Source organism: Nipponia nippon, unplaced genomic scaffold (genome assembly GCF_047370975.1).
Source record: "Nipponia nippon isolate SJK-2023a ecotype South Korea unplaced genomic scaffold, ASM4737097v1 scaffold_2, whole genome shotgun sequence".
NCBI lineage: Eukaryota > Metazoa > Chordata > Aves > Pelecaniformes > Threskiornithidae > Nipponia > Nipponia nippon.
In genome coordinates this window covers 31,217,487-31,235,738 of record NW_028262336.1, presented here as the reverse complement: position 1 = coordinate 31,235,738, position 18,252 = coordinate 31,217,487, and the positions used below count along the sequence as shown (strand labels likewise).

Below are 18,252 nucleotides of genomic sequence, written 5' to 3'. Positions count from 1 at the left end.
TTACGCCAGTGCCGCCCAAGTCGTCTTCTGCACACACTCGCTACGTGCAGCCGGGTTCGCATGAATCGCTGGTTGTGTAAGACAGCATACATATGATGCAGCTCTGCGCGGGGGTTTGACTTGAAAAACATCATGTGGTCCGTGAGGCTGAGCATGACTGCGGCTGGCTTTGCCAGCTCCCAAACACTCTCTGCTGGGTTACTTAGAATTTCGTCTGGGCGAAGAAACTCTCGATCAGAAAGCGTCAACAGGAGAAAAATAATGGCAGAGTGATTTGGAGAACTTCCTGTCTCCGGGAGCATTACTGCTGTAAACAGTGGCCATGCCAAGTGCTGAACCACTGCCCTCAGTCCAATAACAATAAATCTATTTTTTGGTTCTGCAGAGCTCTGCTTGTACATTTTTGAAACTCAGGCTAACGATGAGGATGAGGCAGATGCTATCCTCTGAGCATTTTCTTATTTTTTTTGCCGTGATAAAAGGAGTTGGGCTTACCAGGATACTGCCTAGGGAAAACAAAGTACCTCTCTAGATGAAGAGGTTACATAGTTTCAAGTGATCTGTTTGCCCTTCAGCTTTTTTTTTTCCCCTTTGTTTTTATTTTGTTTTGCCTCCTTCAGAGGCTGCTTGAGTTCTGGTAAAAAAAAAAAATATTCATTTTTGTGTGTACCTATGTACCTATAGATGTATGTACCTGTATTACAACCCAAATAACAGCTGCTCTTTTGTCATCAAAATAAAATCATTCTGAGAGATGAATTAGGACCCTGGCTAGTGAACTTCAGATGACTAGCCTATGGCATGCAGCTCTTCTCAGCTCACTCAGGATTAGCAGAAGTGAGGATGCTGCAAATCAGTGGCTTACAATTGCTGTCAGGAGAGTCTTTTCCAGAAGTCATGTGCATAAACCCTCATCAGTCTGAATCAGTCTCTGTTCCCTTCTAAAAATCCTTTCACAACAGTAAAAAGAACCCCATTTTTTTCTATTACCTTAATGCTGTGAGTCTACACCTGTTTTGCTCCCATCCTACTCCTCTCCTGTTTTTTCCGTCATATTATTTCAACGCAGTTTTCTCAACCTCTCCAAATCGACCTTATTCCCTTCATCTCTGTCCTGCATCAATCTCTGTCTCTTGTTCTCCTTCCTCTATTGATGCTCCTCCTGCCCATCCCATTTGAGAGCTGCTGCCTCTCAGCACAGGTTGGGGTTCCTGCACGAGCCTTTATCACAGGAGCGGGTTTTGGCCTCAAGGTGTGTTGCTAGGAACTATCCTTAATTCCTTCTGCCCTTTCCTACCGTTCCCTCTGAGGATGAGCTACCTGCTGTGTGGTGTGGGGAGGTGTGTGGGGGAGAGGGAGGAGGTTCTGGAGGCCAAGGCGAGAGGCAAGGAGGAGGGAAGCAGCTGCTTTGAAGGCTTGATGCCAAAAGAGCTCTTCAGCGGGGCGGTGCTTGGAGCAGCGTGTATGCACATCAGTTCCCTGAAGTTTAGGGAGGAACTGAAGGAAACGCTTTGGCAAGGTCACAAAGTTTCCACAGGCTAGACTTTATGCACCACAACTCTAACAAAGCCGTGTCCATATCTGAGGCCACAGAGGTTGCTCTGTGTTTGAAGGTTGTCTCTGGTGGAACTTGGCAGGTTCCAAGTTCATAATGGCAGTGTTATCTCCCCCATCACTGACTGCATGGATATTCATCGAGTGACCCCAGACCTCTTCCGAGCTCTGAAATCAATGCGCATTGCATTAGTGTAATGACGGCATGGAGGAGTCCTTCCTCTAAGAAAATAAACTCAGAGTAAACAGTCCCAGTGCACACTCCCATGCTCAGCTACCTACTGAAGAAGTGACTTGTCAGGTTGTCTTCTGGCATTCACCTGTTTCAGGCCACTGCAGGAGGAAGTCCCTCGCTTGCTAAAATGGCCCTGATCATCATAAACCCGCTCCTTGCCTTACATATTCAGAGCAGTGCATTGCTCTTCCAGTGAACCCACACCTTCTTTGTTCCCTGTACGTGGTGCCTCTTCCTGCAGCCATGCTGAGAGGTCATCCTCTTCATCGCTCCATAGGGCAAGGAGCATATTTGTTCCCAGCTCCAGCTCTGTGATAGAGCACGAAGGTATGCCAGCATCTGTCTGGACAGGTAGCCAGGCTGGGGCTGGTCCCAAATGAAAGCCAGTACTGGAAAAAGGGAGAGGGACTGAGACAAAATCCAGGTCTCACAGGGCTTTGTCTAGGTTCACAGGACAATGCACTATGAAATGAAGATGCCTCAGAATAGGATCTGCCAAAACCCACAACACCCATTACACGGAGGTTTTCCCTGGTCTCATGATTAGGCAAAGGATGAGAACAGGGCTTCAAGGGGTGAAGAAATCATGGGTTCAAACACAAAAGCAGTCCTTGGAGACGAGACTGGAACGAGGCGCTCCCCTCGCCCCAAACACTGCAGTCACCAGCCCCACAAGCCAGGTGTGTGCTGCCCCTCTGCCCGAAGGACCTCTCTGCCCAAAGGACCTCCAGCCAGGGAACGACCAGGGTTGAGGAATCTGCCACCCCACCGCAGCCGTCTGGCCAGGGTGCACTTCAGGGAAGTGTGAAGTGTACGCCTGAGGCACGTCCTACAGAGCAGGGAGCCTCCCTGGGGAAATGCCCTAATGCTTAAAGCAGAAGGGGCCACCATGAGAAGCTGAGTCAGCAGGTGAGCCCCGAGAAGCAGCTCCTGGACCAAACCGCCCCAGGAGAGGGGCAGAGGAGGGCTCAGGCTGCGGGTCAGGGCTGGACTGACCACGCCAAGCTGCTCCTTCCCGGAGGCTGAGCTTGCAGCCTCGAGGACACAGGGCTGTTCAGCAGGGGAAGCCCCCTCAGATATCCACTGCATCTGCTGCTAGGCATCACCTGGAGTGGTGTGGATGGGAGGGATGAGGGGTATAATTTTGGACTTAAGCATTTAAATCAAACCTGAATCCCACTTCAGGCAGCTAAATCCTCTTGTGAATCTGGGCCTTAACCTTTTCATGTGTCTCTCATCGCCTATAAAGTGTGGGTGATAATTTCTACCTCAAAAAGCTTATTAATGGTTTGAAATTATAGCTGGGTTAAGGACTATTATTAGGCTTAAAGATCCCAAGGCATTTTCTGTGAGAAGGTGGTAGCTTTGCATTTAAGTAATTTCATTTTGAACTGTCCTTTCCATCTGGTGTTCCTGTTGCTGTTTTTCCCTTTCTCTGAACCATTCAGCAGTGACACAGCAGTCTGCTGAATGATCGTTTCTTCGTTCCACCCTAGAGCTGGATGCACTTCGTGGAGGCTAAGTCATTTCTGAACACTTATTCACAAACAGCCCAAGCTCTGGTATAAAGAAGCACTTCATTTAAAACTAAAATGATATTGCACTGACGAAAAAAGAAAACAGAATTCCATGATATGTAGTAGGTCACAGCTTGAAAGCAGAGGTTCAGGTTTTGGGGTAGCCCACTCATAGGAGCATCAGAGATTTCCATTAGAGTCATCTTTGGGGAAATAATAATTCCACCCTCTCAAAATCTGTGTTCAAACATTAGTGACATGTACGTTTGTATAAATTGCTTATACACATTTCGAGTCTTAAAAATATTTTAACAATAAGCATTGCATTTTAAGACTCAAACTGTAATCTCCTTGTGCTGCCACTCTGCTGCAGAGGCTGGGCACCCCACAGCATCTCATTCTTCCTGTGCCGTAATTATTGTCTCCACCCAAGTTCATAAGAATTTTATAGTGGTTACTGCAGCAACTCCACTTATAGTTAGAGGCTGCTTGGCTTTTCCATTAAAAGGTCTTCCCCCCCCCCATCCCAATCTTTTAACGCTTTAATCCATTTTGCAAGCTTGATCTGCAGGCTTTCAGTCTAAGAAGGCATCCCACCCCAAAAATTCAGTTAAAACAGGTCACTTGGGTTGTCCTTCAGAACAGAATGGAAAACCAAGGGTTTTTTTTATATTGTCAAACATTGTTGTAACTCTGGTGCACACACTCACACACACATACCACCTCCATCACAAAGCCTAAAAGCTGGTATTTACATAGGACTTAGACCTAAGGATGCTAAAGTACAAATAATGTTCCTGCCAGCCAAATTCCTACCTTGAAATAGTCTCTCTTCTGAAATTAGACAGCATCACAATATAGGGGGATTCCTGGTGGTTTTGTGTGTTTGTGGATTGTTGATGTTGGCATACAAAAGTGACTAATGTCTATGTAAACTACTGGGTGTCACCCTAAGCTGACTATTGTAGGACACCCTGTCTTCAGAGACCTCCTTCTTGCCACCTCGGTCCCAAATTTCTTGACCCTATGCCTCTTCTCCTCAGTTAGTTCATTTATGTCCTTTCCCATAAGCTCAGAGTTATTCTCCTACCTGTCTTCTGCTGCAGCTCCCTTCCTGATAGATCGCCATGACCATTTAGTACCCACACCTGGTATCTCCTGCTACTCAACTGCCACAGGTTTTTTTGCTCTAAACAGAATAAATTGTGCTTTTGTGGCATCTCTGCTGAAGCACATTTACAGGAAAAATAACTTGAAGGTAGTAGAAGTGGTAACCTGAGGGAAGGAACCCAAAGGAATCCAACTGAGACTGCTGCCTTGTGTCTAACATTTTAGACATGAACATTTCTAATGAATGCATTTCAAATCGAAGTTTCTTAAGCAGAGAAGGGCCATCAGGTGCCTCGCAGGCAAACAGTGGAGCAGCAGCGGCAGCGGCGGCTGCACTTTTACACACATTGTCAGGCTGTCAGGGAAGGGATTAGCACAGAGGCCCCTGCAAGGCTGGAAGAGGCGGTGGATGGTATCATCATGACAGCACAGGGGACTGGGAAGTGAAACCGCTCATCAGCGCAGAAGTGAAACTGGCTGCACACAAACTCTTGTAATTAAAATGTAAACATCTGGCCAAAAAAAGAGAAAAAAATTGTGGTTGTTTTAGTGAGCTGAGTCCCACCCTTGCAACACTTGAAAATGTGAGCGATCCCTGTTTGTGCAAGGGAGAATCACTCTTCTGAGGGCTTCAGATCAAATACTGAAGGTGTTAGTTGCTACAGTAATGGATAAAAAACAGCATTCAAGGAAATATGTGATTTTTGAATTGACGGTGACATGTTTCTGGGATGCTGGGTGCTGGCATTTTTTTGTTTATTCCAACAGGAAGATGTTCTCCTTTATTTCTGAGGAAAGGGATTTGGATGTTGGTACCACTGTAGCACATCAAAGGGAGGGAAAAGTGACTTTAGGACCTGCTACCTGCGTGGGCATTCTCCACTGCAAAGGGAAACGTGTAGTGTAGGGGACAGGTCTTGTAGCATGCCTGGTACACCTGATGACAAAACATTGCTGTGCATCACCAATATGTGTCTGCTGGAACAGCTGCTGAGGGCCTGAGTCAGCTTTATTTTAACAGCTGTAAGTTATACCGAGTACAGAAGCAGCTTCTGCATCTGTTTGCTTAAATATTTCATGTCCACAGCTTGCAGACTTAGGGTTATGTTTTTGACTTATGAAATAAGAAGATTGTCAGGGACAATTTCCAGAAGAGTGTCAGGGACTATCCTTATCACCCAGATAATGGGCTTAAGGTAAAATTAAATTGAATTTAGTGCCTGCTTAGGTTGACAGCATCTCTATTAATGTTACTTGATTTCAGTTATGTAATTTTGGTTGCTTAATATAGTTCCTGTGTTGCCTTAGGTTAAATGTACATATGCTTCACCAAAATAACGCCTTGAAACAATTCCACCCCAGCCACAACCTTCTTCTAGCCTTCTAGCTCCGGGAATCCCCAGAGCCGCGGCAGGGAAGGGCAGGCAGCTCCGCTGCTCTCCACCACAGCATTTGACTTGTTAGCTGGGAAAAAGCTTGGAGAATGGGCAGGGAGGAAAAGAGAGCACACGTCTTGGTTAAGCACTCAGTAGTGCTGCAGGGAGCTGGGAAGGAAAGGGAAGGGGAGAAGCCAGAACCAGCCATGCTCCCGCAGCAGCGAGTTGCTTTTCCACAACTTACTACAAAGCAAATTCAAGCTCATAGCTAGGTCCAAGTTTGCAGCCTGGCCACTTTGGGCCATTTGCATGGCAACTTGGCCCCATATAAATCCAGAACAAAACACCTATTGATTTAATGCGATGGAGATTTCATTCTGGGTAAGTAGATGCTATGTAAACACAGATATAAGAACTTCCTGGAGTGAGACACTCGACAGAAATGTTCAAAAGTATACCTTTATGCTGACCCAGGCTGGTTTGGCAGGAGGCAAGTGGGTGTATTTCCCAAATCTCCAACTTGACACACACTTACACCTGCAAAACATCGACATAAATACACAAACTGATCCGTTGCCCGTGCAACTATTTGCATGGGCAGTTCTTGCATTTCTTTGGGCAATCACCCTAATTTGCTGACATCTCCCCATGTTCGCATTTATCTTTTTGGACCGTTGGTCTGTGGCGGTCAGAATTTGTAAACCATTTACAGCATGGTAGCGGATGAGGCGAATAACAGTTTTTTCTCATATTTAAATTCAGTGGTGTCTGTGGTGCTGATGGTAAACAAATTATGTTATTTTTTTGATGCCGCTTACTTCAGCTGCAGCTTTTTCTGATGAAATAGCCGCTGGACCAAACATAACAGGCAAAGTTATATTCTGACTGTGTGAAACTGTCACTGGGGGCAGGAGAAAAGAGTCACCATCTGGGCACAGAATTTGGACTTGCGCAGGTTTTTTGCAATTGGACATGCAACTTGAACACCTACAAAAATATTTCACTCGTATGATGAGCAGCAGTTAACTAATGAATGGTCAAATTATGTTGGCCCTTCTCGTCCTATTGATTACATTTGGAGTATTCAGCGGCTTAAGTGATAAGAATGGGAAAATTTGGCCCCAGTGTGTAACAGTCAACATTTGAGAATGAATACGTGAGCATGTGTGTATTACATCCTGCCCAGAGATAGCCAGATATGTTATTAAAATGCGGTAGACATCTTCACTTTGGCAGATACCAAGGAAGATGTTGTGAGAAATTGTAAAGATGTATAAAATTGATCACTTAGCATGGTTTAATAAAAGTAAGTACATAAGCACTAAAAAGCAGAAGCTGGATAAAAAACAAAACAAAACAAACCAGAAACAACCTAACATAATCTTTCTTACTAGAACCTGGAAGTCTCTCACTAATATAATAAAAATGTCTGTAATATAATTTGTATTGCATTTGTGTATTACATTTCATATTTTTCCATCTATACCTTTTGTCCTTGTCAGCACAAGCGTTCTTGGCTCCTTTCCCTTTTTTCTTCTTCTTTTTATCTAATAATTTACTGTAACAATTTAAAAAAAAACCAAAAACAAAAACACAACACTAATGACACATCTGTGATCGTCAGAATAAATCCCAAAAGCAAAAGATAGTAATTGTAACCACATCGTCTGGTGGCCTCCCTTTCCTCCCCACCCCTCCACGGGCCAACTTCTGAAGCTTTAACTCTATTTTTTTTCTGTCCTCATTTGGATGAACCTTCATCAATTGAATCAATGACTCTTTTTGCCTGAGGAAGAGGTGGATTAATATGAATTGATAGGTTCAAGATGTGGCCTCTCTTCCCGAAAGCGTGTCTGTTCTCATTCCCCTTTGCATCTGGCCATGCAGCCACTTATATATGCCTTCCCACCCCCAAACCCATCTGGTCATGACACTGCTCAGGGATGACTAAAGCAGCACGCAGGAGCTTCATGTGACCATGTTGTCACTTGGGATTCTTTTTTTCCCCCTTGGTTCCTCTCAAACATTCCCAGGGGCCATAGCTTACAAGCCTATTGCTCCCTCTAGAGCTGTTCTGGGGGACCACTGAATGTCTCATCATGCCAGATGTGAGTTCACTGCTCGTTTTGCTTCCAACCTCTGACAGATGGGAGGCAGAATGAATGCAGACTTCAAGTTCCTGTATTGCAGTGTAGAGCACGGGCACACCACCTTCAGATGTTTGGGTCTTGGAGGCTGATCTTCACCTTTTGCTGGTCCAGGAGCAGTATTGCTGAGCAGGCACCAGCAGGCAACATTATGCTTTGTGCTTCCTCTTAAATTCTTGCAGCTTTGCACAACATCAGGGGATCTCATGGGCAATCCTGTAAAGTCGTGAGCTGGGGACAACTGGTTTAATCCATCTGACTTTGGCTGTCAAATCAGCAGTGACTCTTGAGGGCATTTCTGATAGTACGGTCTCTAGCAAATCCATCAACAAAGTCTCTAGGTATCATTTCAAAAGTCAGTATTGTATTTTGACTGGAAATGCTACCGTTTCCATTACTTTTTCTAGAAAGGTTCTTACCTTAATCCTCTTGCAAAAATAAACATTACCAAGCAATTTTTCCTACCCTAGTTGTGAGGGAAGACTTGATGGAAGCAGTGAGTCTTGTGCTCTGCCGTTATGCATATGAGGGTATGCTTGATGTCTGTGGGAAGGGTTTCCAAAGGCAGAACCCTGTCCCACATCTGGAGAACTTAACCCTTGTGCTCATGAGGTGCTATGTGCCTAATATTCGGAACTGTCAGGGATAGTTACAGAGAGCACAACAGTCTCTGAAGTGACTCTTGCACCCCAGTGAGGCACAGCTTGACATCACCCGTCAGCCCTTCCACCATCAGCAAAGACTCCCATGATGACGCAATAGCAATTGGCTTCAGTATACTGAGGCATGCATCATAGACCCGAGCTAATTTGTGTATCATTTTCTATAGATTTATGGAGCTGCTTAATCCAGAGGCTTTCAGATTTTGATGTTAGCTAATGGAGGGCTATGTGCTGGCTTGCTGTCATTGCTAGGACGTCATCAAATTGTCATCATGCCTATTGGAGGCATCCAAACCAGGTCAGTGTTTCAGAATGCCTTCTTCAGGTGTTTGGTCCCTCTTTACAGTCACTAGAGAGGTCAGTCCATCACTGAGGCTGTCTGACTCAGTTTGGGTGGCACCCACCCCTTTCTGAGTTGAGCAGAGACACTAAGTGCTCATTGTAGGTCTTCTACCAATAGTTAGGAGGTCCAGCTATGCCTATTACTTAGGCATCAGAAATTATGGCATCTAATATAGGCTCCAGTGCTAAGGAGTCTGAATACAGCCTCCACTGACTAATTTGGTATTATTTTCACCAGTTTAGTCTGCTGCATGTTGCATATGTATGTGTGTGTGTATGTGCACACGTTTGTGTGTAAGTGTATTGTGTAAGTGTATTATGCAAGTGTATGCTGAAAATAAAAATCTCTATCATGGCTGTATCATAATACATAAAAGCAAGGAGGAGACGTTTATAGTCCTGCTGTCATCCCAAAGCACGTATATCCATAAAACGCAGATTTCACTAACAATACCTTTAATCTAAATCTGCCTTTGTCAACCAGACACATAAATGATGAATAATATAGAAGCTATGAATAAAAGTGATAAAACCACTTAATAAATCTAAATGTAAATGAAACAGAATAGCCAGAGAAAAAACACAGCCAGAATTATTGGTAAGCAGCAATGAGTGACACGTAGGCTTATGGTTATATAGTCCTGTGGTTAACCAGTATGTGGTTAATGAATAGTCTTCTGTCAACAAGAAGTAAGCTAAGTATCTTCCTGCTTTTGACAACTTGTGTCACAACCTTATACAGGCTCTGAGGTCTAGTCTGTTCTGTAGGAAATCTTGAAAGTAACTTCACCTCCCTCTTCTTCTTTGTTCTGGTCTTGTAGATGGCTAATGTGGGCACATTTTACTACATTTTACTATTGTTATAATTTTTTTTCTGCATTTCTTTTCTATCTGGAAAATCCACAAGAGCCTTCTAAAGAAATAAATTGACTACGTATTCTAGCAGAACAGCAGGAGCACCTTACCTAATGCATCAGCAGCAGGAAAAAAATGCAGGAAGCAAGATGGAAATACTACAGATTAGTAAAGAGAATAAAGTATATTTTCAAAGTCTCTTTCAGTCTTAGTGATCTAAGTGTTGCATATAATGACACAGGGAAACTATTTTTGGAAGGAAGGAAGATCTACACATGCCTCTCTGCTATTTGTTAAGTCTAATGCTACGGGTGATAAAGTTTTTTTGGAAGGAAGTTTATTGACCTTTATTACTGATGCCTCATAGAAAGATTTGTTGCACTGGTGGAGAAAGAGTAACGAAGCTGTAAAGCTTTATAATGTAATTTGGTATTTAAAGAATGTCAAGAACACAGCCATCCTTGGCCTGGGTAGATGCAGGACCCAAGAGTTGAGGGCCAAAGGCCCCGAGAGGGGGATCTGAAATGACTTTTGCTTCTGTTGCCATTCTTTCGATCTCGGGGACTGCTTTCTAGCAAGGTTGTGGAGGTGGGAAGATGCTGGCCTGGGATTTGCGAGGCTTCTGTTTCAGCTTCTGTTTTGTCAGGGCTGTGATTCAGGATTATAGTCGGATTTAGTTGCAGCAGCCAAAGTGGTTAGCATCGCTGGCCACAGGCTTCCTGTGAGATCGTGGCCAAGACACTTTATCTCCCCACAGTTCCTCATCCGTAGAGTGGGGAGAATACCTCCCTAATTCACAGGGATGTGATGAGGACAGTTTCCAGTAACAGCTATGTGTGTGTGCTCGCCGTGATGTTGATGCAGACCATTAGCACCGAAGTAGGAACTGCATTAAGAGAAGTATTGAATTGCAAGCGAATGTGCATAGGGAGGGGGGAATATTGCTGCTAGAGGCAGGCATAGGCAGGCATTTATATTTACATTTATATTTAAATTTATATTTATTTATATAGATAGATGAAGCAAATAAGAAAAATGGGAAGTCTTAGAAGGGAAGAAACTCAGCACTCGGGAGGGCTGGAGCCAAGTGGTAAAATGAAGCAGGCAGATCTGTATGGGAAAGCTCGCACAGCATGTGCCCAACGAACGCGAACCTCAATTTTCTTACAACAGTTCCTGGTTATCTAACTTGGGGTGATGTCCCTTGATGTCTCTTACTGATAACGAAGATTCCTGTCAGTATCTGAGTCCTCTGTGATGCTGAGATAACTATGCTAAACCTGCTGACAGGCAATGTTTTTATTGTTGTCCAGGCCAAAGCCATAATGAATGCATATATGAGGTCTTATCAAAGATGAAGAATGTTACTTTTGTCATTTAAAAAATGCCTGAAGTAAATGCTGGTATTGGCCAAAAGCAAATCCAGGGGTAGCACGATCTGAAGGCATTGCAGTTACAAGGGGATACGAAACCTTCCCCAACAGCCATCGAAACGAGTACTTTTCCCAACTTAGAGCGGTGGCATGCACATAACGATTTTGAAAAGGCCTTCACAGTTTTCTTATTGAATAATAGAGAAACTAAGCATAATGGTCTGCTGTGTCTTCATAAAATGTTTTAATTCTCTGTGGACAAGCTGTAGGGATTTTTTTATTTTTTCCGTTCCCTTGTTTCTTGGCATTGCAGTAGCAGATTATTTTTAAAGGGTTCTGGTTCGCAATATGGAATTGATCTAATGCTAGCTTCAACCACAAAGCGTGGGATTTTACGATCTGCCTAAGGGATCTGAGCACCCAGTTCTCTTTAATTTTAACAAGCATTGTTGATCAGGTTCCCATGGCAGTTTTGGAAGAGTCAGCCACAATTTCTAAGCCTCTCTGAACTAACACCCTTTAGAAAGTACAGATAACGTACCAGCAGTCATGTAGATCAGATAAACTCTAACTGTTAGGGGTAACCTCCTTTTTTTACAAACACAGTGTAGATCATTTAAATATAAATTAATTTTTTTTTTTCCAAAAGCCTTGAGCAGTTGCCACAGAGGGAATGTATCCAGCACCAGGCAGTTGTGAGGTTATACACCCCGCTCTCTGGCCACATATCGATCTTCAGATACGGACAGCTAAAGTGTTTTAGTGCCATTTGGTGTGTTCAAGTGCTATCTGAAATGAGGAGTACACCCTTTCTCAACACATATGCTCAGTAACATTTTTTTCCTGTTGCAGGGAAAAGCTTCACACTGACTATCACGGTCTTCACAAATCCGCCACAAGTAGCCACATACCATAGAGCCATCAAGATAACAGTGGATGGACCTCGCGAACCCAGAAGTAAGTGAGCTAACAACAGCATTTGCAGAAGGCCAAGTTGATGGTTTAGTATAGGGGTTCACCACCAGCCTCAGGAAACAAAGCAATATCCAATGCATGTGGAGCAGTGGATATGTTTTAAGCCAAGGCTGTCCTACGAATGGTTTTAATTATGCCTTCCCGAAGCCTTATTTTTCGTGGGTGTCCAGCTGATCTAGAATATGACTTGCATTGCATTTCTAAAGTATCTGCCCAGGGATGACTTGGATCATACCCAAAAGCTGACAGAAGGGATGCTGGTAAAAGGTGGGCAGCGTGTACCTTACGCATCATTTCTTGCTAGTCTTGCCTTTCAGATGTTAAGAGGATTTTAAAGCATTGGAAACCAATATGTCATTGATCTAACTTTTCAAGCTCAGTCACCCTGCAAAAATAAATAGATGCCTGAGAGAGGACACCTGGTTGTTGTCTTGTGGAGTTCACTGTACCTCAGGCTGTCATATAGCTTAGGAGCACCCATTTTCACAGACAGCCAATCTTTCCTCCTTTTTTTTTCCTTTTCTTTTTTAAGAATTAAGTACACGGAGATGAATGGTTTGATATCTCCAGGGGAATACCTGCACCTTTCACACAGGCGGTTGTTTTGTTCGGGTGGCAAGGGCAGGCTGTTTTGTCTGCAGGGTGAAGTGGAGGGTGGAGCAGATCTGCAGGTATAGATGCTTCTGCAGCACATGTTCTGCCTGTTACCAGAGGCAATCGTTAACCTCAGTCACTAGCCCAAATGGGGCATTTTCATATTTTTATCAAAATGCCTTGATGTAAATTGAGGTTTGTGGTTAGTTTCTTGTACTCCTCCCGCACGCTTGGCAGAAGTTCTGGCTGTTGCTTAAGTGGAATCGTCCTGGGAGAAGAGAGCAGCAGGATTCAAATACCCACTAGAGAATGAGACTCGCGGCTCAGGATTGCTTAACTGAGGGGGGTGGGAAGAAAAGAAAGGTTTGAAACTTCAACTAAAATAGCTTAGAAAACTCATGTCTTGCCTGTGCATTTTCTTCTTGAGCCTCCGTTTGTCTGAGTTGCATCATGATGCTGCATGCATTTAGTGGAAAAATCTGACCTATATTTTTTGGATTTGAGGCCAGACTTTAAAACAAATGCTGTTGTTGGGGTAAGGCTTCTTATTTAGTTTTTTTTTTTTTTTTTTAAATTGTGGTTGAATTGTCCCTGAAAAATATCCTCAGTGAACCAGGCAGCTGTGCACATAAAAACGATATTTGTATATGCAAGTTCCAGATTTGCATATGCAATTACCTGGGCATGTTCCTGGTTTGCAGACAACAAATAAGCTTTCGTTTTTTGAATATGAGTCTGCTAGAACGGTAAGAAACAAAATCATCCTGCAGGCATACCTACTGTTTTAAATCAATTCTTCAGTTGGTATAATAGTTAATATTTAATAAGATTCTACATTTTAAAAAGGAAGTAGAGATATAATACATACTGAAGCAACGTATGTATCTTCCCAACTCAAATGTATGTAAAAGCTTCCTTGTAAATAATTTCACTTTGTCGTAGGCAAATCAGCTGCATAGTGGAGGAGGCTTTATGCATGTCAGGAGAAGAGGTCAGACTCCCCCCTCAGTAGGAATGCACAGCTCCTTTTATCACTAAGTCACTCGTGACGCAGCACAGAAGCGATTATGCTCCTTTCATTTGTAAGTGAGCTGCAAAGTCCTTTGGTTTGACTTCTCACCATGGGTTTCTGAATCGCAGCGGCTGTTGCGATCAGTCCGGTATCTCCTCTCCTCTTTATACGTTTAACTGAGATACGGATTGGCCTGAAGAGATACACCACGGGCTGTGAAGGAGAAAAGAAGCAGTACCCAGTGCATTCTCCATTCTGAGACAGTTCTGGTGGGTTTGGCCTATACATTTATTTTTCTATACTCTCACTCGGTGGGTGTATCCTATTTTGTATTAGTTCAATTAGATCAGTTACATGTGTAGCCTGTACAAAAATAGATTGCTGGCCTCTTACCTGTGCAAACTCACATACCAGATTTGTGGTTAGACCTATCAAAACATGCATGCTGTGTACTGAAGGGATTTAAAATTATATAGGCCTTCTTGTATTGAGACTGGAATCAAAATAAATACTGCTAGATTAGAGTGTTTCTCGTTTCAGTAACCGATATTTGGGAACATTCATGCTTACAGATCCGTGACTCACTTGCTCACTTGAGCTAAAGGAATTACAGAAATACTGAAATGTATTTTCTAAGATGTCTCAATTCAAAAGAAATCCGTGGAAGACAGTAATGGGAACAAAATTAGATGCTGCTGTCTTACAGATATCTAGAAAAAACATTCTGAAGTCCAAAACCAACTCCAGCAACAGTTTTTGATTCATTTATTTTATATTTATAACGGTTCTCAGACAGTCTGAATTCTAGTGAGTGCCTGCATTCTCTGTGAAAAATGCTGGAAGTTAAGGGGCCGTTTCTGAGGACAGAGGCCATCCGAGACAAAAGTCTGACCTTCACATCAGGACGATTTTTAGTGAACTTTATGGGACATAGAAATACCTTTTTTAAAAAACCTTTAAGATTGATTAACTTAAGAAATAACAGAAACATTTTCTTTTGTCTTCAGAGAATGTCGGATCAAGAGCAGTTTCTGAGCCAGAATTAGATGAGTTCTCAAAGTGGGGTTTTTTAATGCAAAAGGACAGCCTCTTCAACTAGACATGCTTGGGGAAAAAACTTCAAAAACTAATACAAAGCAGGATTTCAAGCCGCTTTTGGAAAACAGAAAAATACTCAAACCAAAGGCTCCAAAAGCACATATGCAAAGCACGGACTTTTTGGCTCACTGGGATGTGCGGTGATGTCACGATAGGTGACGATAACGTGGTGCGTGTTATCACATGTGCGCGCTTTCACTCTCTGCACGAAGGCCTGCAGATTTTGGGTTCCTGCACGTCACATGGTACATTTGATCATGGTTATTGTGATAGCCAGGTCTTTGCTTAGCAGCATATTTGCCTATGTAACTACCAGATTTGCATTTACAACTATGAATTACTCGTGTGCAGGACTTACACCGTTGTCCTTTTTTTGCTGTTGAATTTCTGGCAGTGCCTATCCAGATGATGCTTCTCATCACATTGTCATGGCTTGTGTAGAGAGCCAAGGTACTTAAGAATCTGGCTCTTCCTCCACTGCTTTCATTATGTATTTTTAAAATCTCTTTTGAACTTAGCATTTGCATTCTCCAGCTTTAAATAAATGCTTATTTTCAAAATTTTTTATAAAAAGAAATAATACTGCACTGTCAGGGAGAAGGGCAAGATGACCTAACCCATCATTTTCTTCTCCAACTTCTATGATTCTATGATTCATAAAGCAATTTATGTTTTTATGAGCTAAGTCCATGGGGAAAATCATTAGCAGTAACCAGATCAAGAGTAGTGCTCCTGATGAAAATACTTTTGGTTAGGAAACTTGGTAGAAATAGTATGACTCTTAAATTAAATATTTCCCTTAGGCCATTTGACCTACTGTGTACGTCTGCTGAAAAATTAGGTTTTTCTTCTTTTGACTGCTTCTTTCTGTTTTTCTCATTGAATTGTTTTAACCTACATAGCTCTGAAAAATTCACTAATGGACTAGGTGCCTGAAAATGGCACAAAAGGAAAAGGCTACGTGGGTTTAGCCCCAGTGGGCCTGAGACATCCAAGGTTAAGCTGGGCATTAAATGTGATTATCCCATATTGGATATGTGGTTTTCCCAAATACTTTTTTGGCACCCTTATATCAAAGAGCAGGATGTTGAGGAGCAGAGAAAGAGAGAATAATATTGCTGAGCAGGATTTGAGAAGGAGCTTAAAAAGCTTCTGGCCCAAGAAGTGCCTTTTTAGGGACGGAAATTTCCTTTTGCCTCCTGGCAAAGCCAGCCGTGGCAGGGGGTACATCTTTGATCAACCGCAGTTAAGGGCACCCTCAGACCCTGATCTGAAGTGATCCTGTCTCACTTGCAAGGAAAGCCCATGGCCTGTAGCTATTCTGAAGAAGATCTTCAAACACCCTCTTGCCCAGCCTGAGGTCTTTTTTAGGGAATCCCCAAGGGCTGGTGGTGTTAAGTGCACCTGATCTGCTTATCCTTTCCCCTGCTCCATCCGACCTTTGCTCACAGACCTTAGACTCCCAGAGCAGCTTCTGGGAGGAGAGTCGGCAGAGCCCGCAAGGGGCTGGCATCCCCTGTCCCATGGCAGAAGCGAGGAAGACTCTGAATGTGTCAGGCTGGGGGGGGATGATTCCTCTGAGGGTTTCACATCAATTCCACCTTCAGCCTTTCATGCAAGGAAAAGCTAAACTGTTCTCCAAAAAACCTTTTCATCTCGGTGAGCTGAAATAATACTAAATGCCTTCATTTCTTGCTTGCTTTCTGATGCAAGTGCCTCCATCTGTGGGAAACTGAGACTAGCATGTACCAACGAACAGTTTAGAAACCATGAAAAAATGAATCATCGTGTCATTGGAATAGACCCACCATATAAATCCCAGTGATGGCTTTTCAGATACATCCATTCACCCGGTGACTTACAGTGCCTGAAAATTACTTAGCAGAAAATGGGTAGAGGAAAAGGTGGTGTTCACATGTTGATTGTCTGTATAACAGAAATGAAACGGGGACTCTTTCTTCCTTTGCTAGCACTAGCTGTGTGCTCCACAGCACATCACCCACCCAGCTTTGCTAATCGCTTTTTAAAAAATCTTGGCTAAGGGACTTGGCCCTGAGAGCTTCCAATCTAAATAGACCGTGTACAGACAAAAGAAAGGGATGGGCTGCAAGAAAAGCCGACGGTTGTACACTGCTGGGTCTGTGCCTGTATGTTTGTGTCCCCACATCCTATTGTCTGGGTGACACTGACGTGGGCGGACCAGTGCTTAAAGGATGAGTGCACTCTGGGGACATTTGTAGTTGGCTTGTGCAATGGTTATATGCAAGCGTGTGGTGGCTGGGGGAAGTTACAAAACATCGCTACCTCAAATTCACACAATGTGACTTGATGTGTTGCTGTCTCTAAACGGTTAGGTAGGGGATCACTGTTGGTTGCCTTTCTGTGTTTGTGTGTGTGTCTCATCGAAGGACGGACAAAGAAGAGCAACTGAATCCATTTAAATAAAACAAAGCAGTATATTATTACAAGGGCATGCTTGCAGACCGAAGGAGCTGTCTCTGAACAGGCAGGACAGTCCTAGCAGCGCCCCCGGCAGCCAGGCCAGCTCCACGGTCCCCCAGAGCGGCAAGGCAACAGCCTAAAATGTACATCCTGCGGTTGGGCACGACTCCCCCCGCTGTGAAAGCTGTGCGTGCCACCAGCCCATGTTTCATAATGAAAGTACAGAAAGAGTGAAAGAGCAGAGAGCAGTTTGTCGCTTTGTGACTTGTGTTTTCTGAAGAAAAGTGAAGAGTGAGGGGGAAATCGGTCTGTTTCCATTATGCACGCACTTTCACACAACCACTCTGAATTACTCCAGTGATATAGCACTGGGGCTTCTGGCTTAGCACCGTATAGCACAGGAGCATCACATAGCACAGTACCACCTGACACTGGATGTTAAAAGTTTGGCTGCAGAACGGGACCATAGGACGTGTGTCTGGATGCAGTCAGCTCTGCAGAGCATCCATGGGCACCTCTGCAGCTCTCGGGTCCCCCGTGTTTCAGAAAGACATCTCTGTGCCCCTCATCCCAGCCGCTCAGCAAGACCTTTCTCCTCTGCAAGGGGATGGTGGAGCAGCCCCCTTGAGGCAAGGACAGCTCCGCGCTGGGGTTGGCCCCCTCGCAGCAGCTGGTGGGGCTGGCACAGCACCAGCCTGTTGTCTGAGGTCTCAGAGTCCCCTCACCTGGCCACCCCAGGGCAGGGAGGTTCACTGGAAGCAGGAACCTGAAGCAAAACTTATATACACTTATATACACGAGTGAAGATGGAGAGACCCTGCTCTCAAGCAGTGGGTTTCAGACTGGAAATCATACGGACATACCAGCAGGCATGCTGCCCACAAGCTGAAAAGACCGGTAAAAGCAAAGACCAGTCGCTGCTGTAACTACCTCAGTGCAAAGATCCCCCAGTACAGGCAA

General features: G+C 43.9%; 1 protein-coding gene across 5 annotated transcripts in view; it reads left to right on the top strand.

Moving 5' to 3' along the window:
• Nucleotides 1–18,252, top strand: part of RUNX1 (RUNX family transcription factor 1) — a 174,841-nt gene that overhangs the window by 109,041 nt on the left and 47,548 nt on the right. For all 5 annotated transcript variants that reach the window (XM_087758225.1, XM_087758224.1, XM_087758223.1 and 2 more), the window contains one exon: nt 12,024–12,128. In XM_087758225.1, coding sequence (XP_087614351.1) covers nt 12,024–12,128 — 105 coding nt within the window. The remainder of the gene's footprint in view (nt 1–12,023; nt 12,129–18,252) is intronic.